Source organism: Meriones unguiculatus, chromosome 11 (genome assembly GCF_030254825.1).
Source record: "Meriones unguiculatus strain TT.TT164.6M chromosome 11, Bangor_MerUng_6.1, whole genome shotgun sequence".
NCBI classification, from domain to species: Eukaryota; Metazoa; Chordata; class Mammalia; order Rodentia; family Muridae; genus Meriones; species Meriones unguiculatus.
Genome location: NC_083359.1, coordinates 90,520,921 through 90,546,595, shown reverse-complemented (window position 1 = coordinate 90,546,595; position 25,675 = coordinate 90,520,921). Strand labels below are relative to the sequence as shown.

At 45.5% G+C, this 25,675-nt stretch overlaps 2 protein-coding genes across 9 annotated transcripts in view; one reads left to right on the top strand and one right to left on the bottom strand.

Moving 5' to 3' along the window:
• Hsd17b7 (hydroxysteroid 17-beta dehydrogenase 7) overlaps nucleotides 1-16,856 on the top strand; it is a 33,947-nt gene extending 17,091 nt beyond the window's left edge. For 2 of the 7 annotated variants that reach the window (XM_021640620.2, XM_021640618.2), the window contains one exon: nucleotides 13-3,897. In XM_021640620.2, the coding sequence (XP_021496295.1) occupies nucleotides 13-114 (102 nt within the window). In that variant the 3' untranslated portion in view covers nucleotides 115-3,897. Of the gene's footprint in view, nucleotides 1-12; nucleotides 3,898-12,907 lie in introns of those variants that run through there. The other 5 variants (XR_009584633.1, XM_060364637.1, XM_060364638.1 and 2 more) reach the window with 5 other exon arrangements.
• Nucleotides 16,857-18,066: 1,210 nt separating this feature from the next.
• Ccdc190 (coiled-coil domain containing 190) lies at nucleotides 18,067-25,485 on the bottom strand. Of its 2 annotated transcripts, none has more exons than XM_021640610.2 (4): nucleotides 25,455-25,485; nucleotides 24,787-24,985; nucleotides 20,508-20,631; nucleotides 18,067-20,223 (listed from the first exon to the last, which is right to left on the bottom strand). In XM_021640610.2, the coding sequence occupies exons 2-4, from the start codon at nucleotides 24,971-24,973 to the stop codon at nucleotides 19,665-19,667; spliced, it is 870 nt and encodes a 289-aa protein (XP_021496285.1). In that variant the 5' UTR covers nucleotides 24,974-24,985; nucleotides 25,455-25,485; the 3' UTR covers nucleotides 18,067-19,664. The 2 variants fall into 2 exon arrangements, with proteins under 2 accessions (XP_021496285.1, XP_060220623.1); XM_060364640.1 differs by having other exon boundaries at nucleotides 24,787-25,028; nucleotides 25,241-25,475.
• Between the last annotated feature and the right edge of the window lie 190 nt (nucleotides 25,486-25,675).

Below are 25,675 nucleotides of genomic sequence, written 5' to 3'. Positions count from 1 at the left end.
CTTGTTTCCTAGATGGATGTAGATGAAGACACTGCTGAAAAGCTTTACCAGACCTTACTGGAACTGGAAAAGCATGTGAAGCTCACCATCGAAACATCAGATCTCCCGGGCTGATGGCGGCAATCTCCAGAGCATCCCGTACCATTTGTGCATTCTGGGGCACGTGGCTTTCCATGGTTCTGGGTGATGCACATTTGTAGTGAACCATAAGCCGTGATAAATTCTCCTCCTACCTTTCAGAATGACCTCCAAGACCCTGTGTGCACAGGTACAGGCATGTCCACACTCCTGAGAAAGGAGTGGCAAAGTATTCTTAAAGGCACATGCCCTTAAGAATAGTGTCCCGTCAGAGTGGCTAGAGGCTTCCTTCAGGTTCTGCCACCTGGGGCCCAGCAGGTCAGACTGTGTGACTGGGACACAGGTACAGCCTGGACCTTCTTTTCGTCCCGGCAAGGAGGGACAGTACCACTAGCTTCTTTGTCTTTTCTCTAGGATGGTTTTCTCACTCTCTTTACATCCTTCCTCTGCTGCTTCGGATCATCTTACATGATTGTCTGTCTGAGCGGGTCCCCAAGCGACTGCCCACGCAGTCAGCCTCAGGAGCAAAGCTGAATGTGTTTGGGCCACAAGCGCCATTTCTTCTCTTGAAAAGCGTTTCGTTTTTATCAGGTAGCGGAGCCAGCCGTGAGCCTGGTCTTTCATAGCATCTGCAGGCGTGTCCCTCATGAACCGAGTATCTTCATGATCATATTGCACTGGACTTAAACTTACAGCAAAAAAATTATTTATTCATGTTTCAATAAAATGAAAAAAAAAAAAAAAGCCCTGAAAAACTGCTTGTAGGCCATCTGATGCACAGCAGAAGTAGAACATAGTTAACTTTTACATGTCAGATGGTGAGGGTTTTCAAACCTTTTCTCTATAAATCTTAAAGAGCTGTACCTGAGCATCCTTTGGTATAAATGAAAATGCGAAAGATGGCTACATATTTTTTTATCATAAATAGAGCCATCCTATCACTAGGAATATAATAAAGTCAGTTAAAACTTTGAACAAAAGTGGAAAAAGATACATAAATATAATTTTCCTACAGCTTGTGGTATGAAATTTTTCTGATCAGAGGTTCTCTAATTTTGTTGGTCAACAAAATCTTGGTCAAGATTCTTCTGTGAAGATACAGATGAGGTTGGGTGGCTCGGGCCCCGCCCCTGTCTTCGGGATACAAGGGGGTGGTTCCTCATTCTTCTTCCACTCCAAACTCCCATTTGGAAAAGGCTCCTCCTCCACCAGGAATTCAGGTTTCTAGCCTGCAAAGTGAAGCAGTCTCTGCCCTCATGGGCTTGCAAGAGAAGTGAACTAACGCTCCGAACCACGGGATTCCTCATTTTGGTGAAGAATGCCAAGGTTGTTAGCGATCAGGAACCCAGAATGCCTCGGTCCAGACACTGCCTTTCGAGGAGCTGTTGGCACCGTCCTTCGACGGGTGATCGGATGGTCCCTTCTGGTCCCCACACGTTTGCAGGAGGGATAGGGATTATAGGCCCTGCGGCTGGGTAATCATGATCTAAACTTCCCTTGAGAGTGGAAAAGCTTGCTTGGGTTTTGATTACTTGTGGGTTTAAAAAGATGTATCCTTTTCTTTCTAGGGTTGTCAACTTATAAGCATGAAGTTATTCACAGAATTTCTTTATTATCTTTTTTTACCGGCTACAATAGTAATTCCCTCTGTTTTATTCCTGGTATTGCTGTCTTTTTATTGTCAGTGGTGCAGGAGTTTTTCCATTTTGCTGGTGTTTGTAGAGAACCATGTTTCTGCCTCACTGATTTTTTTTCCTCCCTAGTTGTTTATATATTGTCCAGACAGATTTTAGCTTGGCTTGTTTGAATTATCTTCTTTTCACTTTCTTTGGGTTAAAATAAGCTCTTTTTCTTTTTTTCCATTCCTCGAGGTGAAAACTTAGGTTCCTTATTTGGAAATTTTTCTTAATTGCTGCTGTAAGCGTTTAATGATACAAACATCACTCTCAGGCCAGCCTAACTGCATCCCATGTTTGCTGAAATATCATCTTGCTTTTGTGTTCTTCATTTCAGCCCTATATTAGCTTATTAATTTCTGTTGAGGTTTCCTTTTATGAATTATTATAAGTTTTGTCTAATGCTCCTAATTTTAGAGGTGTGCAAGGTGGTGCTGGGAAGATGGCTCCGTGGTTGAGAGCACTGGCTGCTCTTTCAGAGGACCCAGTGTTGGTCCCAGCACCATATGGGGGCTTGCAACCATCTCTAACTCCAGTTCTGAGGGATCTGAGGCCCTCTTCCGGCCGCCATGGGCACCACGCAGGAAAACAAGTGGTTCTTTTAAAATCTGTGCTGGTTTGTAAGTGTAGTCTGTCGGGGTTTTCGAGTTTCATGTTGGTGTAGTCAGGACACATCGAGTCCTATTTCTGTCTTAAATTTTTTGGGTTTCATTTACGGTTCTGCCTAAATGAGTGTCTTGTGGATTTTTCTCCATACCACACTCGTATTTCCTCTCTGGAACACTCGGGGTGGCTCTCTGTGTATTTTGTACAGAGTTCGCGGTTGCTCTTCAGGCAAATGTTGTGTGGGAGGGCCACACCACTGTATGAAAACAGTATTGCTCATCTTTACGTCAGTCTTCAGTTCTGTTAGTGTTTCTTGCTCTATGTCTTTTCTGGGTTTTGTTTTGAAAATTTGATTCATTTTATTCTTATTTATTTACTTGGCATGCTTGGGCATATTGAATTCAGGGCTATGGAGTTCATCTCCCTTGTAGCTGATTCCCTAGGCAGGAATGCTGCGTATAGTAGCTGTCGCCTGAAGATTTATCTTTCAAGTTTGTTTTCTTCACTCCTCAATGAGGTCTTTGATAGTTATTGAATCTAAAATTTCATCATGTCCCTCAGGTTTTATCATTCTTATCTACCTTTAAAATAAAAAACAAAATACTTATCTGAGGGCTGAAGAGATGGCTCAGCACGTAGGAGCGCTGTCTGCTCTTCTAGAGGACTCAGGCTCACTTCACATCATCCACATTTTGGCTCACAATTATCTGTATCTCGAGTTCCAGGGGACCCAGTGTTCTCTCTGGCCTCCGTGGGCACCAGACACATGAGTGATTCACAGCCATGTTCAGGCGAAACAGCCAGGCACGGTGGTGCATTCCTGTAATCCCGTACTGGGGGAGGTAGAGGCAGGGGGATCTGCAAAGCAAGCCCAAGACGGCCAAGGCTTCACAGAGAAACTTTGTTTAAAAAAAAAAAAACCCCACAAAAAAAAAACCAAACAAAAAACAACAAATAAATAAATAAAAGAAAAATAAATCTTAAAAATTCCAAACCATTAATGGGAGTGGGAGCCGGTGAGAGTCAGGTTGTGATAAAGTGAAGATCTCCTCACCCTGAATGCTTCCTGATAAACATTACAAACAGGCTGCTGCTCACAGCCCTTTTCCTGTTCTGCTCCAGGCTAGCCCAGAGTATACACTCCCATCCCTCCTGTAGCATCCTAGCCACACTGGAAGCTGCTGCTCTCAGAGACCTATACCAGCATTGAGTTCCTCTTATTTTCCCTGTATTGATAGAGGGTGCTTTAAAAAAACAAAATCTCTTTTTGTGTCAGGCTGTGTGTTTATGTATATTACGATTTCCTGTTTGATTTTCCACCTTTGATTATAAGAAATATCATATATAATAGGAATGAAGCTCTTGTCTAAAAACAACTTTGTCTAAAATTTGTACTTCTCTTGTTTATTGTCCATTAACATACCAAAAGATCAGCTCTAAGACCTACTGTTGTTACTCATTGTTGCATTTCTAGCATTCAGTCAGTGATTGGCACTTAGTAGGCTCTTGATAAATATATGAACAGTTGTTTGAACAAGTGCGTATTTGACAAAGTGTCATGCTCTTTGGGTTTAGACTCAGTTGATTTTTATTACGTCACATTTTTAGAAAGCTACCATTTATCTTAATTTGCAAAAGCATTCCGAACACCACGTTAGAGTTGTGGAGGCTCTGCTGTTAATTTCTAATTTTAGAACATTATGTTATACTGATAAATACACTTCCTTCTCCTATCATTGGTGCCTGCATTTGTAAGTTAACTCTTGAAGAACAATTTGACAGCATCTTTCACAAGTTAGAGGTGAATGTGCCATTAGCCACTCAGCGCCTCTAACCTTATCCTGAAAGATATAACGAAAGTATGTACGGCGTGTCAGGGTTACTGTCACCTATTGGAAACTCTTGGTGCTAAATATGGTTCAAAACGAAAACTGCTTCTTTGGAAAGATAAGTCAGAGCACACAATATGGGATGTTTTGTAACAGCCCTAGAGGGAATTGGGATAACAACCTATAACCAAAGCCAGTTGTATGTCGGCGGAAGAGATACGTAAATTCACATTAAAGCAGAAGAACTATAAATAGCCTCCTACCAGCTCAGCTAGGGTTTAGCCGCCAAGGAGTATGCTAAACAACTGAAAAGATGTTCCGTTTTTGAAGCTGTTTGGACTTTGGAATTGCAGGTAAGGGATTTTGGACCAACATAACAGGGGAATACAGAGATCTGAAGCGTGTTTATCCAGTCTTTAGGGTACTGGGCAAAGAATGATGTCATTTCCACAAAATATACTGAAAGTCATAGTATTAAATCGTAATCTTTTAAAAAGGGATGAGGTAGGTCTAATGGGTTGTGGGTGAAACGAATAAAACCAGATGTTGTAGAAGGCAGGGATGCCTCTGTGCTCACAGACAAGCTTCAGGGCACGGTTCTCACCCTCCCAATTGCTGCGACCCTTTTCTGCAGTTCCTTATCGTGGTGACCCCCAACCGCAACATTATTTTTGTTGTTAGTTCGTAACTAATTCTGCACCTTTTATGAACCACAGTGTCAATATCTAATATGCAGATGGCCCCAGGCCCCCTGTGAAAGGGTCGTTCAAGCCCCTCCCCCAAAGGACTTGTGAACCACAGGTTGAGAAGCACTGCCCTGAGGGATCCCGGGATGTTGAGCACGCAGGGTTGTTCTGTCAAAGGGAGGGATGCATGACCAGTTAACCTCCCCGACAGCTCTGAGTGGACCTGGTGCACAGCCTGGTGACCTTCCCCTCTGTCTGCGGGGACTACCCTAGATCCTCCCCCAGACCCTCACCACACACTTGCTTTTCTCAGTCCATCTAAAGAACCTGCCTTTATGGACTTGTATTTTACACAGAGTTTTGCTATGGTCACAGCTGATCTTTATTTAGCTTGCTTTGTTCCTTGGGGAGATTTACATGGGATTGAGTTATGACCGGGAGCATCCTCAGCAAATAGTGCTGTGCTTAAATATGCCCAGAATAAACTGCTCACGGTCAGAAGGAAAAAAACAATAGGGACAAAGGAGGCTCCTTTCATAGTTTACCTGCTCAGTGTAAAGGCAGAAAAAGCAAAAGAGATGATATTGGAAAGTGAGTTACTCGTAACCGCCTCCAAATTTTTATATTCAAAGTGAAGAGGAGGAGCAAGTGGAGATGATTTAAAGTTTAGCCCACCAGGACTGAGGGACAGACTGACCACTCCGAAACAGACTCACCGGTGACATCCGACCTGGTGGCGGGAACAGTCCAGGATACTGGGTGGCAGGTTCCTGTAGTACCACCTATTTGCCAGCAGAGGTCACCCTTACTCTGTGCCTTCTGGGTCAGGCAGTCTGCAGGTGCCTGCAGGACAGACCCAGGCTACTGGTCAGCACAGCCTGAGGTACCACAGAGGGATGGCCAAGATGCGGTTAAGGGTTTACTGCAACTGGCCAGTTGCTGGTGGATTCTTACTTGGGAAACTGCTGCCTGTCTTCTGGGCTGGGTAGTCGGTTTTCGTGAGCACCATGCTGATGACGCTCATTGGGGTGACTAGGGGAAGAGTGGAGGATCCACTCAGCTGGACTCCTTCCCTTCATGTGTGCACCCCGGGACATCTCGGGAATTCTGCCGGTGTAACATCAGACTCAAGTCCTAGTAATGATTCAGGAGTGATGACCGACTGCTCGCTTTCCTAGTAGGCGAGGCATGGAAGATCCATTTGTGCCCATGGACCTATTCTGCTGGTCAAGTAGATCTGAGCTGGAGAAGGCGTCTTCTGTGTCCAGCAATCTCACTCTCCATTATCTTTGCCTGTCTTCTTTCGGCCATCCCTTCAGCTGCCAGGGATGCCCTCTGCAGCACCTGAGCTGTCCCTCCAGTAACACACCATTTTTGCTCCCTTGGGATTGGGGGTGAGTTGATCCAAGCCCAGCTCTTTCGGGGTCCCTGCTTTAAAGAGACTATAGAATGAGCAGGCTACACACTACACACAGAACTAGCCCTGCATCCCAAAACTATTTAAACAAAACAAAACAAAATTGCAAGCTCTGGATCCCTACAGCAATCACTGTAAACTTCAGGCCCCGCTTGTTGAAATCACAAAGACTGTGCCTGTCATTGGGAATGACGTGGCAGTGATCAGAGAGAAGAGACTAGGTAGTGAGAAGGGGGAGGGAAGAAAGAAAACCTTGGATTTTCAGCATCCCTGGCAATCTGGGCTTCCTCTCCACCTCCGCTTCCCACCCCTCCCCCTGCAGGAGGGTATTGGAACATGTAGAAAACATAAAGAAGCAATCTTATATCACAAGCAATATTTTTCTCCATTTGGGGGAAGACTCTCCTAAGCCCATTTTCTCTCAGAAAGTAGCAAATGAGGGGTTCCATGCCATAAATTTATAGTCTACAATTTTGCCTTTGCCACGGGAACTCCCTTCCCTCCTCCTAAGCCCATTTGAGAAGTCCTCTTCCGATACTGTGCCTCTGGCACTCCATGTCCACACCAGGCTCTGTCTAATGACACGTCAGAGACACAAGGTGTCCCGAGCACAAAATTCATGGCTTGGTCTGCCCCACATCCAGACCTCTTGCTCCTTGGCTGGAATTCTTCATTCCAACCAGGCTCAAGGTTCAAGGTTCACTAGCCTAGTCTTGTTCTGAAAAGAATTTAAGCCTGCCTAAATCTATATCAGGAGATTCTCCCCTCCTCACAGATTTATCTTACAGGGAGACTCAACCCTGGAGTTGGCCCCTCCTGTGTTGCTCTTCAGTTAGCTGTACAATGAGGCCCAGCTTTTGTATGTGTGTGTGCTGGATAGTTTCACATCACCTCAACACCAACTAAAGTCATTTGAGAGGAGGGACCCTCAACTGAAAAAAAAAAAAAAAAAGGTGCCTCTATAAGATCAGGCTGTGGGCAAGCCTGTAGGGCGTTTTCTTAATTCATGTCGGATGGGGGAGGGCCCAGTCCATTGTGGGCGGTGCTACCCCTGGAAAGGTGGTCCTGGGTTCTAGAAGAAAGCAGGCTGAGCAAGCCATGAGAAGCAAGCCAGTAAGCAGCACCCCTCCCTGGCTTCTGCCTCAGCTCCTTCCTCCGGATCTCCTGCATCAGGAATTCCTGTCCTGATGACTTCCTCTGATGATGAACAGTGACGTGGAAGCATAAGCAGAATAAACCCTTTCCTCCTCAAGTTCCTTTCGGTAATGGTAACTAAGACATGGTTCCTGTCATATTTCCCCCTTTAACCTCTCATTTGTGCGTGGAACTTTCCTGCCAGTCGTTTCACTCCTGGCAAGGTCTGTCGGCTTCTGTATCTTCCCCTCAAACTGTCTTATCCTCCTGATAATTTTCTAAGAATGCTCCTTCAAAGTATGTGCTGTTTTAGCCAGGCAGTGGTGCACGCCTGTAATCCCAGCGCTCAGGGAGGCAGAGGCAAGTGGCTCTCTGTGAGTTCAAGGCCAGCCTGGTCTAGAAAGTGAGTCCAAGACAGCCAAGGCTACACAGAGAAACCCTGTCTCAAAAAACAAAACAACAACAAAAAGAGTATGTAATGTTCTGGCTAGTGTTTCCAGGCACTGTCTAGCTTAAGCATTCCTGTTACTGAATGCAGTGTGTGGTCCCAGCCTTCTTTCATGCCTTCCGGGTTCTGCGGTCATTTGACACAGCTGGCCCTCATGCTGTCCTGCAGATGTAATTGGCTTTCTGGTGGTGGGGAGTAATTTCAGCTGGTCCCTTTTGCTCTTGTCTCAGTTTGTTGTGTTCAAAGTAAGCTGGCGCTGGGCAGGGTCATAGTATCTCACTTGTTCTCTGAGGGAATCTTGTGTTTTCTTTGACCATAGTCGATAGTCAAAGGAGAATGGAGACTGTTTATTCGCACCTGTCTTTCTACATTGCTCTGACCGAAATTCTGAAAGAAGCAACTTGGATGAAAAAAGAGGCCTTTTGGCTTAGGCTTTGAGGGGATACAGTTTATCATGGTGGGGAGGGCACCATGGCCAAGATCCTGGGCAGGTCGGGCAGCAGAGAGAGATTAAATCCAGTAGAGTGCAGGCTATACTTCCGTCTTGTTTACTCTGTCTGGGACCCCAGCCCGTGGAATGGTGCCACCTATATTCAAAGTGGAGCCTTCTCTTCAGGTAAATCTCTCCCAGGTGTGCCTCATTGACGCCTAAAGGCTTCTTCAGCTAATCAAGTTGGCAGTGGAAATTAACCATCGTGGTAAGAATGAGTCCCTGATCGGGTGCTCCTTTCTGAAGAGTTTGTTGATAAAGGCCTGGCTAGAGAGAGGAACTAGAAAATTCCTATAGAGGGCTTCCATCATTGGCAGTTGTCAGGGTTCATAGAAACACAATCTTATTAGACTTAAACAGCTCAGATGCCCTTTGGAGAAGGTCTCGTGATCATCTACCTTTCTCCCGAATTAAACTCATGGTGTGACTATTGTGCATGGTTGACCAAGACTTAACCATCCCTCAGTTACTTTTCATCTAATACTGACTTACCTGACCTTCATAGTTTTCTCAACTAGGGTGGTTCTAAAAATAAGATGGAAACACAGCTCTTTCAGCTCTTTGGAGTGTTCCCTGAGACAAGGCCCGTCCCTCTTTTGAGGAGTGAGCCCTGGACTGATATGTATGGAGTGCTGACCACAGTATCTGGTACATGGTAGCTATGCTTTTGCTATTAGTGCTTATTAAAATAAATTAAAAATTAATAAATAATGAGCTTCCAAGAGCTGAGATATTGAGTCCATGGTGATTCACCTGATTCTCTCTGGAGGTCATGAGATTCTTGCTTAACCACATAAAAAACTTAAAAGGAAATGTACCTTACGATGCACTGCTGAGCAGAGACACAAAGGCAATGGAGTCTTTAATTTGGCACATTGTCTAAACATCGGCCATAATTTACACCACCCTTTCCTACTCTTCACTTAAATGGCTACAACTAAGATTAAAATAAAATGAAAGAGTAGCACCAAAATAAATCGGTGCAAAATAAGATATAATCACAAGTAGAACATACATGTATAAATAATAATTATATGTGGTATCTATTATGGTTGTACCTAATTATTAATTTTAAATTAATAAGTTAAAATTAAGATGTAAAATAACAAGCACTCTTAAATTATAAATAATCAAAAGAAGTAATCAAAAATTAAACTCTTGGTTATATGATTTGGAGAGATGCCTCAGCTGGAAAAGGCTCTTGCTATGAAAGCCTGAGGACCTGAGTTCGAGCTCTGGAACCCACATAAAGGTGGAAGGAGAGAACAGAGTCCACAAGGTAGTGTTATGACCTCTACACATGGCCCAAAGGCCTGGCACACAAGCATACACACACACACACACACACACACACACACACACACCCCACACTGAAGCAATTCTTGAGCGGCTAACAAGTCATCCCAGATCTAATAATACCTTTATTTTTGTGTATTCTTGAGACAGGGACTCATGTGGACCAGGGTGGCCTCAAATTTACTATGTAGTTGAGGATAGCTTTGAACTTCTGATCTTCCTGGCTAGGATTGTAGACGTGCGCCGTCAGGTTTACTTTAGGAAGTGCTAGGCTGGGGACTCAGGGCTTTGTGCATGCTAGGCAAGCACCCTACAGACTGCCCCATATCCCCAGCTGCCTTTACGAGGGGGCAAATAGAAGTCAGCAGTGTAAGTTTTGCGCAGGTTGAGACTTTCTTTGCAGGGCAGAACTTTACAGCAGATGGGATCCAGGAAAAGTATTTCACGCTGAACACTCAGTCCCAGTCTTCTCTCATGCCTTAAAGCCTTTACCTGAAGCCAGGGCAGTGGGTGCTGTGCTTCTGGGCTGTTCTCCCTTCCCTGGTCACAGGAAAGGCGTAGAGTAGCCGGCCAGTGTTGTGTATCAGGCAGTCCTACGGAGCAGAGTCTTTCGGCCATAGCCCAAGATTTCCGTCATGTGATGGATACTCAGCACACGGCTGTGGCATTGAGATCTCCAGTTTCTGTGAAAGTGAAATGTGCTTGGAACAGCTTCTGGCATGTAATAAAACCTTAGCAAACATTTGAGGAATCAAGCCCCTCTCTGGGGGCCAGGAGCTGGCGTTCCACTGCAACATGCTATCTATCCCGATGCTTCGGTACCCATCCCTGTGTTGAATAGGAAATCTGTCTTTATTATTAAAATGTGCTTGCTGTGCAGTCTTGAGAGGATAGGTTTGTGAAATGAAGATGGCAGCTGCACATTTTAGGATTTTAAAAACTTACGTCTTTTACTTTCTCTTACCCATCCCAGAGCCTGTGGGAATTTATCTGGCAGTTTTTTTCTGTTGTTTTTTTGTTTGTTTGTGTTTTGAGAAAGGGTTTTCCTGTGTACCCCTGGCTGTCCTGGACTCACTTTGTAGACCAGGCTGGCCTCAAATTCACAGAGATCTGCCTGCCTCTGCCTCCCTGAGTGCTGGGATTAAAGGTGTTTGCCACTACGTCCGGCCATCTGGCAGCTTTAACCAACCCATTCAGTGCTTTTTGAGACAGTGCAGCTCAGGAGGTGCCACTGGGTACAGTGTAACCCACGAAGCAGGTCCTACTGCAGACAGACCAGGCCTCCTCCTCCCAGGCTGGCTGTTTGGCCTCAAGGAACACAGAACTATGACGTCTCAGAAACCACAAATGGGAGCAGCCCATATTTCAGAAAGCTTATTTGCCAAAGTATGGTCTGTTCAAATCTAGTCTTCCTGGAGGATGTTAGTAGGTAATGAGGGAAGGAAGAAAGGAAGAGCGGAGAGCGGGAAGGAGGGATTTGGAAGGGGGAAGAGGAGAGGGAGGGAAGAAAAGATGGCTAAGAAAGGACAGAGGAAGGAAGCAGAGAGGCTAGCTAAGAAAGGAAAGGAAAGGAGTTCTATCCATGGGAATATGTTTATTTCCTGGGCAACTTTTTGCAGCATCCACTGTGTTACTGTCATGTTTCCAGGTGAGTCCATAGAATAGGAATGTTGACGATAATGTCCCTCTAATGGATCAAATTACAGTCCTTCCCAGTGCTGAGATTGCTGGTACAAGTCATGATACCTAGAATATTTCTGTCTTTCTGAGTGTGTGTGTGTGTGTGTGTGTATTTTGTGTGTGTATGGGTGTGTGTGTGCACGTGAGACTGAGGCTTGTGCTCAAGGCCTTGCATAACAATGGATGACCCCTCAAGCGGTTGGTCAGTGGATGATTCTACCAAGTGAGACAATCACCACACAGTATCCATGGGCCTAGCTGTATTTCAGAATGTCTAAATGACATGTACTGTGTTGGTGTACTTTTTAAAACACTCTTTTATTTATGTTTCTTCTCTTTTTCTCCTTATTCCACCCCAGTCCCTTCCAGTACCCTCTCTCCCACCAACCCTTTCTCTCTCCTACCTGGTGCGGTTCTTTCTGAGCTGCTTCCTGCTCTTCAGGGTCATTGGCTTCCTTGGAGGCAGCCCAGTCCTCGCTTCAGGAGATCTCCAACTTCTTGTTTCACAACAGCAACCGAGAGCAGCAAGGGGGAAGCAGGAGCAGCCTTCCTTGTTCATTCTCCATCCCTCCACTCTCTAGGCTCTGGCATTTATTCTCTCTCTAGAGTCCTCGGATTCAAACTATCTGCAACTGGCAAGGAGCTCCTCTCAGAGGCCGCACGAGTCTGCTGCTGTGAACCATCGGAATCAGTCCCCCACCCCACACGTGGGACCAAAGCAAAAACATGTTTATATCCACAACAGTAACCCCCCTAGTTAAAGGTGATACCAGAAAATGGGGGAGACAGAGATCGTTCCCTGAAAGAAAGAGTGATTTGATGAAGCACAGCATTGGTGAGATGTAAAATGCAGGCATGGGTGTTCTTGACAACCTGAGCAGGATCTTATCTCTTTGATGGATCCTGTGCCTCACTCACATTATCACGCATTATCCCCCATCTGTCTGTGCTCACAGTGTCTATTGGACTCTCATGCTGGAAAGATGGAATGAAGTGAGTCACTCCCCACTTCCAGTTTTCTTTCTATGTTAACGTGGCTTCTTATATCTATACCCACTGAGCAGGTGGGGAGATCTTGCTGCCTAGAACTTCCCAGAGTATGGTGATGCTTGTGTGCCCCCAGTCCCAGAAAATGGACCCGTGTGCCATCTTAGAACCTATCGATTTCATCCTTTTAGACCTAAACAATAATCTGGCTATTAAGATTGTTATTGTATTTTAATTGAAACTTAATAATCACAACTATTATTATTTATATAATTATTGGACGTAAACAGTCATTATTATTTTGCTCTTTAACATGGTTTTAATCTGCCTCCTCCTTTGCATTCAGTGTCTTAGCTTTTCTCGGTTTGACTGTGTCTACAGCTTTGCCTTGATGCCAGCCCTGGCTTTGGCTTCCCAGGCTCCTTGGCATCCTTTGTAGCCAGGTCCATCCACTCATTTTCTGCCTTGTTTTCAGCTTATTTTTGGTAGCAATTCTCTTTTTCTCAGAAGCCTTCCCACTTCGGGGAGAGATCACACTGCAAGCCTAACAGGAAACCCTTTGTTATCTGCCCTCTGCCAGGTCCTCAGCTTTGTCTCCTGCTCGCTGCTCTCTGAGTTTTCCTCCTCAGCCTGGAGCAACACGACCTCACCAAGGACAGGAAGTCATATCCAGGTATGGCAGTGCCTGAAAGAAGAAAACAGCTACTCTCTCGGCTTCATTTTCTTCAGAATGGGGGTACATTTTCTCAGAAGTGTTCAGTGGACATCTCCTGTCCAGCTGGAAAGGACTAAGCCACACACCCCTTTTGGAGGGAATTCTGTAATTGGTTAATCAGTTGTGGTAGAAAAGATGTTAGGGAATGATTTAAACAGTGACTTGCTGACTTAGCACATGAGTTGAATTTGTTCTGGGACCTGTCTACATCACTAGATATTAGGGTCCTAAGACCAGGAACTGCTTTTTTCTTTTGGGTTTTGTGTGGAAGGAAGCAAGGGGGTGTTAGTGTTGGACACAAACCTTGGAGCTGATTAGAAATACCCTGGATTCCCAGTTCTACTTGATGACTATTCAGATCTACCGGGAATCCTGGAGTTCAAATCTCTCCTTTCAGATTTCTTAGCTGTCAAAGGAAGTGAAGATGACACCCCTGACACCATGAGTAGCAGCTGGAGCAGCGAACTGTCTGTTTATTTTCTCATCTCAACCATTTCTGTCTCTTTTACTCTGATTTTTTAAATGGGCTTATTGCTGCATTTGTATGAGTGTGTGTGTATGTGTGTGTGTGTGCATTCATGGGGATAGCCATAAAGATGACAAAGGGAAATATCCCCTAAGAAAAAAATGTCCTTCCTGTCATTATTTTCTGGGATGTGTGGGGCCTTTGTTGACTATTTGATCTTCATGATATAAAAAGCTTGTCCTAGTCCAGCTTTTATTCGCATATAGTTTTTCTTCAGTGTGCTTAGTCTGTCACTATAGTTCTCGAAGAAAAGATGATGTATGGACAAAGTTTCCACGGCCATATCCTTTGGGGTAATTCAGGTTCATTTAATTTCCCTTGTGGATGCTCACCCTGTTATTAGCATATTAAAGACTTAAGAGAAGTCTTCGCTGGAGATTGACTCCAATTATCTAGCCCAGGTTTCTCCAGACTTAATTCATCTCTAGGTCTTTCCCTAATGGTACTTAGCAAGATTTCTTGGAAAACCGTTTGAGAAATTATATTAACATAATAGCTAACTTCTTGGCTCTCAAGGCAGTTCTTCCGGAACCGGCCATCTCTACCACTAGAGGGCAGCATTGGACCATCTATTGGGAACAAATTTTCATTCTTAACCAAAATTCACTGATTAAAAAGTCACCCAAATTAAGCACTTTAATATTCTACTTCTTTTTAAGAAGCCATTTCACCACTTTGAACTGGGGTTGAACTGAGCTTGAACTGGCTAATCTCTATATCCCCTACCAACTTTAGGACCCCAGCAAGATAAGATATTATCTGTGTGATATTGAGAATTAAACGGCAGAGCAAAGATGAGCTGTGACCTTGTGCGTCTAGGGATCTCATCGCTGATGGAGGGCACATTTTCCTGTGTGTGAGCTATTTCCAGCCTCAGGAGAGTTGGTTTCCAGGTAAAAGGAAAGTCAGTATCCGTCTCGTATAATGAAAGAGTGTCGCCTACTGAGAATCAGTCCTTGTGAGAAAGAGATACCTCACTGCTGACAGAATTGAAGGACAGTCTTGACTTTGTGGTTGGGGCTCCTGCTGTATTTTTAACACAGCGAGGTTTTTGTTGTCAGGACACCGTTAGGGAGTGCTTCTGCAGACGCAGGCTGCTGGGGGAGAGCCAGCTCAGACCCGCAGGCCGTGCACTCACTAGAGGCTCAGTTGGCTAGGCATAGAGTGAGCAGGGAGGTGACCTCTGCCCTCAGAGAGCCCTGGAGAAGCTGCCAGGCTGGGCCCAGTTCTCCTCCTTTATGTTTATTTCAAGCGCCTTGCTTCCTCGTCCAAATGCAGTCTCACTCATTTTCCCTTACTGTTTAGGACCTGGCTTATACCGAATTTGTTATTTTTCAGAGGAACCTGGATAAAAGCCATGGCTAAATCTGTACCAAAATTTCCGGAACTTACAAAACATCTAGTTGCCAAATGGAACGGGACACACCTTCTGCCTCAGCACTCGAGGCTGGACAGTAGGACTGTGAGTCTGAGACTAGCTTGGGCTGTACAGCAAGAACAACCAAACCCAGACTGTGACAGCATCACCACAGGTCCCAAGGCAGTCTCCCACTAGTCTGCTGAGGGCTACCGCTTTGCCGCTGTGAACTTCTGTACTGAACCATTGTAAAACCATGGGGTGCTTCTCTTCACTTTTATTCCTAAAGAAAGTGGTATGGGGTGGTGTGTGTGTGTGTGTGTGTGTGTGTGTGTGTGTACACATGTACACGACATGTTCATATTCCCTAAGGAAGTTGACCATAAGGAAACCATGCCCATAGGAGCTCTTATATAAAGCTTGCAAAACTAAATTTCTTTTTAGTTCTTGTGTTACATGTGTGGGTGTTTTGCCTGCTTGTTTGTCTGTGCCCCGAGTGTGTGTGTGTGTGTGTGTGTGTGTGTGTGTGTGTGTAGTGCCCACAGAGGCCAGAGGAGAGAGCTGGATCCCCTGGAACTGGAATTACAGATAGTGGTTAGCTGCCATGTGGGTGCTAGTAATAGATACCAGGTCCTCTCGTAGCCAGTATGCTTAAATTGCTGGCTTACCTCTGTAGCTCCTACACACACACACACACACACACACACACACACACACTTAACCCCTTCCTGCCTCTGTAAGTCCAAGCTTTCTTCCTTTCTTTGATGGATCTGGTCAAAACCCATGATGGGTGTTGTTTGCCTACCTTCATGGCCTCCACAACTTCAGGAGGCCACTGTGCAGGCTGGTCACAGGCTTTTGGAGCCTGCTGGGGTAGATGAATGTGATGAGGTTATGCAGAAGGCTGGGCCCCTGTCTGCACCCTGCTTTTGAGACTTCCTACCTCTGAGATTCTGAACACATACTAAGGCCTTTCTGAGCAATCAGGTAGCAGTGTAAAGGCGAAAGCTCTGTTCATCAGGGAGAAGAGACAGAGAACTCATCTCTCCCCAGTCCTTGGGTTCTTAACCACCTTGGGTTCTCACCCGCCTCATGTAGAACTAAATTTGAAAACAACAGAGCTATCGACAGACTTGCTGGCCGTTCTGATCACCAGCTCTCTATTTTCTGGTGCTCAAGAGGAAGTTGAGAAGGAAATAGTTGAAGGTTAGCAGGAACGCGTTTGCTTGCTCTCTGTCCCCCCACCCACTCCTCCAGCTGTGAGGTATGTCATTGGACAACTTAGTCAAGATCCTGTGTCTCCTCCCACTTCAGCATCGTCAGAAAGTCCTCAGCAAAAACACACAAAAGGCTTCCCGTTGGCAATTGTACTATGAACTGTCTTCACACTTAGCTACATATATTGTCCCTTTATCAGTCTGATTAGATTTTCCTGTTTCTCAATTCCACAGAACAGTTTTTTTTAATAGAATTAATTGTTCAAACCACTCAGAATAACACGATAAATTCTATTAAAGTTAATTTATACTCTAATTGATTGATGGCATTGTTAGGGAATGGAGCAGCAACCTGTTCACAGTGCTGGTGGTGGGAAAGTGGGCTCACTCAGGGTGTGCTTCATGTCACGCCCAATCAGGTGAAACAGTTTCTTCCTAGAAGCCTCAGGTGATCCATATTCCCAGCCACAAGTGAGATGTGTAATAAATACATGGTTTTTGTTTGTTTGTTTGTTTGTTTGTTTTAATTTGACCGAAGAGCTTTCTTGGGACAGTGTCTCACGTAGACCAGGCTGCCGATAAATCTTGTAATCTTGATAGCAACTGTGGCTCAGCATGCCCCTCTCTATCTCAGGAACTGAACAGTCTCAGCTTGGCGAGGTGGAAACAGAATGGTTACCATTTTTATCCCACAGTAGCTGTGAACAGTTTCCCTTATGATTGTCTGTCCTTACAGTTTTGCTTTAAATGCTTGATTTTTAAAAATATATTCTCTCTTTAGATGTCACCTGTATGCAGATATGTTTTCTCATGTTGGAGGGTGTGGAAGCCAGAGGCTAATGTCCAGTGCCTTTTCTGGTCACTTTTCCACTTTACTTTTTGAGATAGCCTCTCACTGAACCTTGCTATTTCCGGTAGACCAGATGACCAGGGCACCCTTGGGCTCTATCCATCTCTGTCTCACCTTCTTCAACCCCAATGCTGGGATTACAGGTATGTTTGCTCACACCCCCTTTAATGTGGATGACAGAGATCTGCACTCCGGTCTTCATGCTTGCACAGCCAGCTCCTTACCCTCGGAGCCACCATCTCCTTGGGTGCCACTTTTTGTTGTCTTTTGATAGCTTGAAGTCTTCCTTGCGGAAATGATGGTGCTTCTGTGTTACAGCCTAGAGCAGGTAGAGAGGGCAGCAGACTCTGCTGCCATGAGGAGCCAGACTCCTCTGAAGCAGATAGCAAGAAGCACATAGAAGGCATTCCGGCTATACAGCAAAGGGGAGAGCTTCTTTTCCATCAGGGCAGAGACAGAACAGATCTTCTCTCCCCAACAGTACACTTTGCAAAGGGGGTTCTCTGTACTGGGAGTCCTTACTTTCAGGACCAGTGTAAATAATTTGTGAATCATTGAATTTTGCCCCTTACCTGCCTTCCCCATGAGAGAACTCTTCTTTCCGAAGAGTTATTGTGTTATTTCTAGTATAAACTATTGTCTTGCCATGGAAGACCAATGGCTGGGCTAATCAAACTGATTTTTGCAAGGCTGAGGCCAAGCCTTTGCCTTCAGCTAGGTGGTAGCAAGGTGACTAGGGAGAGTATGTCAGAGGATAGTGTGTAGACCTGACACAGGGGACACTTTCTGCTTGGCTCTGTTGATCTGCAAAATGAGGACTTAAAAAACAACAGCAACAACAACAACAAAAACCCTATTTGCAGAGTTCTGAGGAGCAATTGGTATGCCGTGTGGAAAGTTCAGAGCGGCAGGAGATGCTGGAAAATGGGAGCTATTATGAGTTATGAATTTAAACATCAGGCATCTCAAATGGGAATTAAATTGTGTTATTAAGCTAAATGCAATTAACTCATACTTTGTCATTAAGTTTGAATTAATTTAATCCCCAGGAGCTTTAGTATTAGAAGACTGGGTCCTTTATCATTTTTGATATAAATAGTTTTATTTCTTCAAGATACCCTCCAGCTAGAATACAACAAACACATTTGCCTAATTGTAAATAGGTACTGGGGGTAAGAAGCTACAATCCTGGGTACTTGGGAGGAGGCTGAGGCAGGAGGATCACTGAACCTGGGAATTCAAGACCGACCCAGATCAGCATAATTTAACCTCTGTCTCAAAAAACAAAAACAAAACCAAAAAACAACAACAAAAAAACTAATTTGAAGTAAATAAATAGGTCCTAAACAAATTCATAGGTCTTGAATTTATTCTTCTGATGTCCAAGTTTGCTATATAATTGAAAATTTTAATTGAATTTAACAGTTGCTCCCTGATCTTGGCCATAAAAGTAAAAGCTTGCTTTTCTTTTTATTTTAATTTTTGATTTAAGTTTATTTACTCTTCATCCCAAGCCCCTTCCCAAAGCTAGTTTTTCTAAAGAAGTTGAAATTAATAATAATTAAATGATAAAAGTGAAAATTTCATTTGGTATATATTAGGTGAGCTAATAAATAAAATTTTATTAGGTATTATATGAGGTATTATATTAGGTATATAATAGGATTAAAATGTATTAAAGTGAGCTCTTGTTCTCTGATGAAATGTAACACCATTTGTTTTAAGTGTAAATTTGAACCGTCTGGGTTAGAAACAAAGCTTACTCAATTCATTTACAGAGACCCATATTCTGTAGACCTACTTAAAACAATGGTCTTTATTTTTATTGACAGAATCAAGCTTCTCAAATACTGAGAAAATGGGGTTATAGACAGGTGGCATCATACTAGCTTAAAACAATACTTTTTAAATGGAAATTATTTCTACTGTGAGAGGGTTAGTTATTGGCTGAATCTGGCATAAAATTGCTGGGAGTTTTAAGATACTTTGATTCGGAAGAAGTGGCAAGGACACAGATTAGTTTCTTTCATTAGGGATCCCAAAACACTTTGTATTAACGTTGAAATGGGGAAAGAGAAGTCTAGCCTGGGACCATTTGGAAAGGAAGAAAGGAAGTAAGGAAAGGGGGAAAGGGAAGGGACCGGGAAAGGAGGGGAAGATGGAGAGAAGGAAGGAAAGAGAAACAAAGGGAAGAAGACAGGGAGGAGCTTCAAAAGAGAAAACAGAGCTGTGGCAAGAACGGGTTTTCTTTGGAGACCATGTCACTGTATGCAATTGCAGTTGGGGTCCCATGGAAAACCCCAAAAGAAAGGAAAACGAGGCAAAGAGCTATGCCATTTGGCCAGCAGGTGGCGCTATAAGCATCTCCTGTGAGGGACAGACCTTAGGGCAAACAAGAAGGACTCAAAACAAGCCCAAGGTATCAGTTTCAAGTATCTTCATAACATTTCCCGTCTTTCCCTTTTTATAGCAGCCTTGTTTGTTAGGAGAAAGGCCACATAAAGTGGCGGGGGATACCAAGGATGAAAAAGAAAGTTGTTGTGCATTTCTGTTTATTTCTGTTGCCTGCTATTGCAGCAATCTGAGGGTTACATTTCCATAGTTATTACGGCATATCTCGTGGTCAGGCTACAGTGCGCAGCCAGAGAAGAAGGAACTTGGAGCCATCTTTTTCACATTTCCTCCCCTGCTTTGGGTGGTGGGGAGTCGCTGTGTCCGAATATTTCCCTAACGCTAAGCAGCCTCTCTGACTCAGGGGGCACCCTGTGGCGGAGGTAGTGGGCATTTTTGACCTTCGCGTACAGATCTACGAGGGTTGGCTTTGTGCCTTCACCTTTGGAGCTTCCCGGGTGTTCCAAGGAGCTCGCGACACTTTGTGCCCTGGCATCGCCATGTGGCTTCCGGTTGGCATTTTTTGGTCTGGTCTTACTGTGAGCAGATGCCGGCTCACTCTCGCCATCCACGCTAGCCACACTGCTGCCTTCTGTCCTGTTCGCGAAAGCCTCGTGGTTGTACCACGGAGCAAAGACATCCTTGTTGGGGTCCGAGCCCTTACGCGGACTTGCAGACTTTCTGTCCCCGCCCTGTGGGTTCTCTCCCTGGGAGCAGCTGGTTCCGTCTTGAGACTGCAGGTGCTCTTGGCGTCTCAGGGCATCTTTGAGGACTGCGTCATATAAAGAGGTCACCGGAGGCTTGGTTTGAACTTCCTGGGTAATACTGCTTTTCACTGCTCTGCGGTGAAAAAAAGGTGAGAAGGAAGAAATACATGTCTTTGAAACATGAAGAGGCTCCTATTTAGGCCTTCCCAGTTTTTAGACTATGGTTCCACCCAGCAGTGGTTTCAGTTGAGGTGGCAGAGTGGGTGAGAAGGGGTCAGGGTGAGGGGCAGAAGCATTCTGCCTAGGAAGGAGAAGGCAGAATCCTCTCCGCTGGAGGGGGCGGAGGGGGGTGTTTTAAAGAGATTGGCTGGGAAGCGGGATTCTGTGCCATACCCGGGCCCTCAGTTGCTTTCTTACCTAATATTAGGCTCCTGAACTATGTGCCTCTGTCCTGTTTGTGGTGAGACTGTGACAGCATCTTTCGATCTCTTCAAAATTCCATTCCCCAAGTAAGAGGAGAAACTTTTCTTGGAGACATACGCTGCAAAATAATCGACAAACAATAGGTTGGAGAGAAGGCTTTTCTGTTTAGAGTGCTCAGTGCTCAGTCACGAGGACCGGTTGGGAGTTCAGCACCCCGATCCATGGCTCACCTACACCTTTAACCCCAGCTCCAAGGGATCTGACACGGTCTTCTGGTCTCTGCCAGCACCTGTATCCACATGCGCTCATATACCCACTCATACATATATGGACACATGTGCACATAAGTAAAATGAGGACTAAATAAATGAGTTACGTAAGATTTCGTTTGTTGGGGTCCTAAGTCTTTAGGACTTGACACCGTGACATTATTTGGAGATGGGCTCTTCGCAGAGATGAGCAAATTAAAATGAAGTCACTGTGGTGGGTCCTGACCATTGTGGTGGCATCCTTATGACAGCGGCAATTTAGGCAGACACGCAGAGGGGGCGGGGTAAAGGGACCTGTCGCCTACATGCCGAAGAGAAAGCCTGCTCCTGCCTCACACCGGAGGAAACGAACACTGCTCCCACTCCCACTTTGACTTCTAGGGTTCCAGGTCGACACAACGAAGGTCTGAGGTTTCATGGGAAAGGGACCTAGGCTTTCAGAGAGCTGGTACAGGAAGATCCTGGGTTCCCATCTCCCGCTGCCCTCCTCTGACACAGTGGATGAAGACAGGAAAGCGTCTGCAGTCCCCATTGTTTGCCTAGAACGTGTCAGAGAGGATTTAGACGCAAAGATCAGATGTTGCTACTCTCTTAGGCCTGGCGGGCTGTGTTTGAATGTTTTACTTGGCAGGCACACCTGATTAAGAAAAGAAAACAACTGGGTGTGGATGTTTTGTTTGTTTACCACAGTTGGGTGCCTTCCTTCTACCCATGGCAAGGGTTTGCAACTGCCAGAGGCCGTGATGCACTGACCTTCCCATGTTTCCAGTTGACGTTCCGGTCTCTCTGAAGAGAACACTCTGGCTCTATTAGTTCTCAAGGCATTTAAGGCTGAGTCATTTGGAGTAGAAACTCTTGTGAAGGTCTGTGCTTTACTGGGAATCACTTTAAGTTGCAGAGCTTAAGGCTGCGGTGTTGTCTAATGTTAGATTGCTTACTAAACATGCACAAGGCCGTGGATTGAATCCCCAGCTCTAGGCCAACACCCTCCCACCCACCGAACCCCAACCGGAAACCCCAACCTCGAATAACAGCCAAACACATAACAAAGCACTATCACCAAACAAAAGTGAGGACACTGCCCTCCTGACAAACGCCTGGGCAGCAGGGGGTAAGGGTTCAGGACCATGCAAGGGGCACGAGTGTCACATGAAACTCATCTGGTCACTTCTCTGAGCCCTTTGCTTTATTGTCTCCTCAGGGCTATTTTGAGGTGTTTTCCATGTTTTTAACTCATTTCCAATAAACTGAAAGATTTGAGTGAGTTCTCCAGGCAGCCCGCTCTTGTGCAGTTGAGACAGCAGAGCCAATGGGATCTTTTCTGCATGGCATCATCTTTCCCTGTTGACTTCACCATGATGGCGTAGTATCGTATCCACCTAATTATCCCAGTGTAGCCTTTACATTCGATGGACTGCCTTGAGCTGGGCAATAGGCTCTTGTTTCCTTTGTGCTTGGACATAGAATTAATCACGGAACCCAGATGATTCTACCCTCTCAATGTCCTGAAAGGCTGTTTTCCCACCCCGGCTTCTCCTTACAATGCTCTAGTTTAACCCTTTCACATCAAGGCCTGCCTTTGGCGTTCTATCAGCTCTACTCTGGCTGTCCTAAGCTCTGTTTCTTAGAAGCACTGAAGTCAGAGCAATCTCTCTAAAATGTGAGCATGGAATCTTCTGCACTCAGACCCTGCAGGGTGGGGTGTACCCTCGTGAAGCTATGGCTGGAGATGCTGCTTCGTTAGCATGGGTTCTGAAACTACACCCGCACTTCGGAAATACAGAAGTATTTGTGGCAGGCCGTACTCATTGCTACCCCTTTGCAGGACATGGCTCCCTGCTACACATCTCTGCCAGTTTCCCTTTTCTGGCATCACCTCTCTCTTCTGCTCCTAGGCTCTGCTCACACAACACCTCTCTGGGGGAGTTCCTCATAGGAGCTTTTAAACAGGGACAGGTAACTTCCCGTGTTCCTTCCTTACTTTGTAGATAACTCTGTTTTTGCACTTAGAATCTTTATGCGATTGATAAAAGCACAGGTTATTTCTTTTTATATCAATCTTATAAACACTCAGCTACCTGGCAATGTAAATAAGCATCTCAGAGCCTCTCAGTGACTGTATTTCCTCAAATTTCCATCCCATTCTTGGAGTATCCTGACTCACAGCCCGGTGTGGTGGCACATTATTTGTAAGCCCAGAGTTGAGGAAATTGAAGCAGGGAGATCCTGACATGAAGGCCAACTTGGGCTACATAGTGAGACTATCTCAAAAACAAACAAGCAAACAAACAATAGAAAACCCCAAATGCCAACCAAACCAATTCGTCAAACAAATAAAGGCATGTGGCCCAGGATAACTCATCCTAGCATCTGTGAAAAGAATATCGAATTTCAAAACTATTTATTTCTCCCTTCCGGCCTCCTCTCTAAGATGAGGGCTGATAACATACACGCTGACCAGTCCGTTGCCGGGCAGAGATAATAGTTCCTCTCAGGGATAATATCCTCTCAGGGATAATAGTTCCAGTGGATAAATCACTGCAAACTGCTACCCAGTACACTGTCTAGAGAGCACCACGGGGACGCACCGTCTTTCTTTCTGTGATTTGGTTGTTCAGACTGAGAACCGGGAGACCTTGACCTCTGATGCCCGCCTCCTGCTTCCCACGTAACAAGCTCTCCACACAACAGGGGCAGTCACAGTGCGGGGCCTGCCCTTATGCGCCTTCCTGAGCATGGAGGCCTGCTCTCGGCTGAGGGAGAAGTTCTTTCTGAGAATTAAAGGGAGACTCAACCAACTGCTTTCTAAGATGCTTTTCCAAGCGTTTTTCTTCCTCCAAGTTGGCCCAGCGGGTTACTGTAGCGAAGGGATGTGAGAACAGAGTTTCCTTCAGGCAGGGCCACCATTCAAGCTCAAGGAGGCTAGAAGCCATTGCCTAATTAGAAGTAGTTGAAAATTAGGAAGAATTCCCGGGCTGGTGTCTGGACGCTGCTTTTGGCTTGTGAGTCCGCTGCCGAGATGGCGTAGATCCGGGTTCTGCTCTCCTGAACCGGCTGCGTTACCCAGATGTTCCCGAGTTCCCACACCTTGCGGGAGTCAGGAGGAAGGTCCCGAAAAGCTGAGTTTACTGACTCCCTGTAACTCTGATGAACTGCTGAAACTCCAAGTATTAAACAGAAAGAAGAGGAGCTCTGGCTTCTACAAACCTCCTGACGGAAATGGTTTCCGACAAGACAGCAGGAGAGGTTTCATTCTGAATCGTATTGGACCTGCTGATCCGAGTAAAGCCGCAGAATCCTAAGCAAATGCGTTGTGCTTAGGTTTGTGCCAAATTCTCACTGAGAGCTCAGAAAATTTCACAAGATGGCCATCGTCACCCCCTTTCTTCCTCAGAAGAAACTGAGGTCAGAATCCCAGAGAAAGATTTTCTGGTTTTCTTTTTTAACTTTCCTTTTATAAAACGGGTGAGGGCAGCGGCTTATACTTCAGCTGTTCGAGAAATGGCCACCAGATCCCGAAGAGAAAGACGGCTATGAAAAAGTGGTCAAACCAAATTAGCTTCGATAGAGGGAAAACACAGTGGGAAGAATCGAACAAGAAAGCAGGAAGCTAAGGCCCAGAGAGAGAGAGAGAGAGAGAGAGAGAGAGAGAGAGAGAGAGAGAGAGAAGAGAAAGAGAGAAAAAGAGAGAGAGAGAGAGTATAAATTGGAAGGATGACAGTAGTGGAAGCCAGGGGACAATAATGTCAGCTCAAGAAGATTGGGGACCAGGCATCAGGAGGAGCTGTGGAGTTTGGAGACAGGGTGGAGGGGGTTGGGCCTGCTTAAATCCAGAAGGAGATGGAGACTCCTCTTCTGATGGTCATTCTGGACAAACCCTTCAGTTCCTCAGTGAGACAGTGGCTGCTGCTCCCCCCCACCCCCCGCCTCAGGGGCTAGGGGAACACAGGTTGCTCCTTAGGACCTGAAGTGGAGTCCCATTGCTCCTTAGAGCAGCACCTCACCTTGCTGCAGCCGCGTCAGTTGTTTCTGAAGCAGCCTCTGCTCCCTGGCCAGAGACTTCACATGATAGAGGCAGATGACCTCCAGCCTTTGCAGTCGAAGGCTGAGTCTGGCTTCAGCTTGCCTGGCATTCTTTTTCTCCAAGTCGAACAGCTTGTGCAGTGGTCCCCTCATGTAGTTTCTGTCCATCCTGTTTATGGGCTGGAGACAGTAAAGCAAGCGTCTCCCAGGTACCACAAACAACCTGGAAGAGCAAGGCCAAGATGCTGGCTGGCTTCTGGGGATTAGTCACTGACTAGTTCGAGAACTCATTAAACCCCAAACTGCCTAGTCAGATGAATTCCCAATATCCAAACCCACACTTCAACCTCCTTAACTCCATCCAGTAACACTCCCAGGAAGGGACACTTTCCTCTCTGCTTTGATACGCTAACATGGATCCCTGCCAGTACTCACCTCAGGGCTACAGCACAGGATTTGTGCAGGGTGGCAGTGAGTTGCTCTCTCTAAGGCTTTGGTGGTACCGATTCAGGAAAAGATTAGCATTAAAGAAGGGGATGGGGCCAGACACAAGGCAGCTCTAATTGAAGAGCCTACTTGAAGTCAGTTTGATTTCGATGGTAAGGTACAGATTAAACCTTCATCGGAGAACAAGGTAGGTAGTTCTTACCTGCAAGCCCAGCTTCTCACCATGAAAAGCTTCGTTTCTATGGCTGCGGCAGGCTAGGTCTGCTTTACTGAATGTGAAGGGCGGGGGTGGGGGGCTCCGGAGGGGGCTGCTGGGGGAATGTTGACTACACTTGAAAGCTCTGTACTTTCCTCCCTGTCCCCTGGTTAGGAACGCGGCCTCCTTGAGCCGTGGGTACTAGTCCCTCTTGAAGAGGTCACTTC

Excerpts from the sequence above, each read along its gene's own strand:
- Ccdc190 (XM_021640610.2), bottom strand. The coding sequence starts at position 24,973 with ATGGACAGAAACTACATGAGGGGACCACTGCACAAGCTGTTCGACTTG. Across the intron at positions 20,632-24,786 it reads ACTGACGCGGCTGCAGCAAG|CGTATGTCTCCAAGAAAAGT; the intron begins GTGAGGTGCTGC and ends ATTATTTTGCAG. Across the intron at positions 20,224-20,507 it reads GTTCAGGAGCCTAATATTAG|AGCAGTGAAAAGCAGTATTA; the intron begins GTAAGAAAGCAA and ends TTTTCACCGCAG.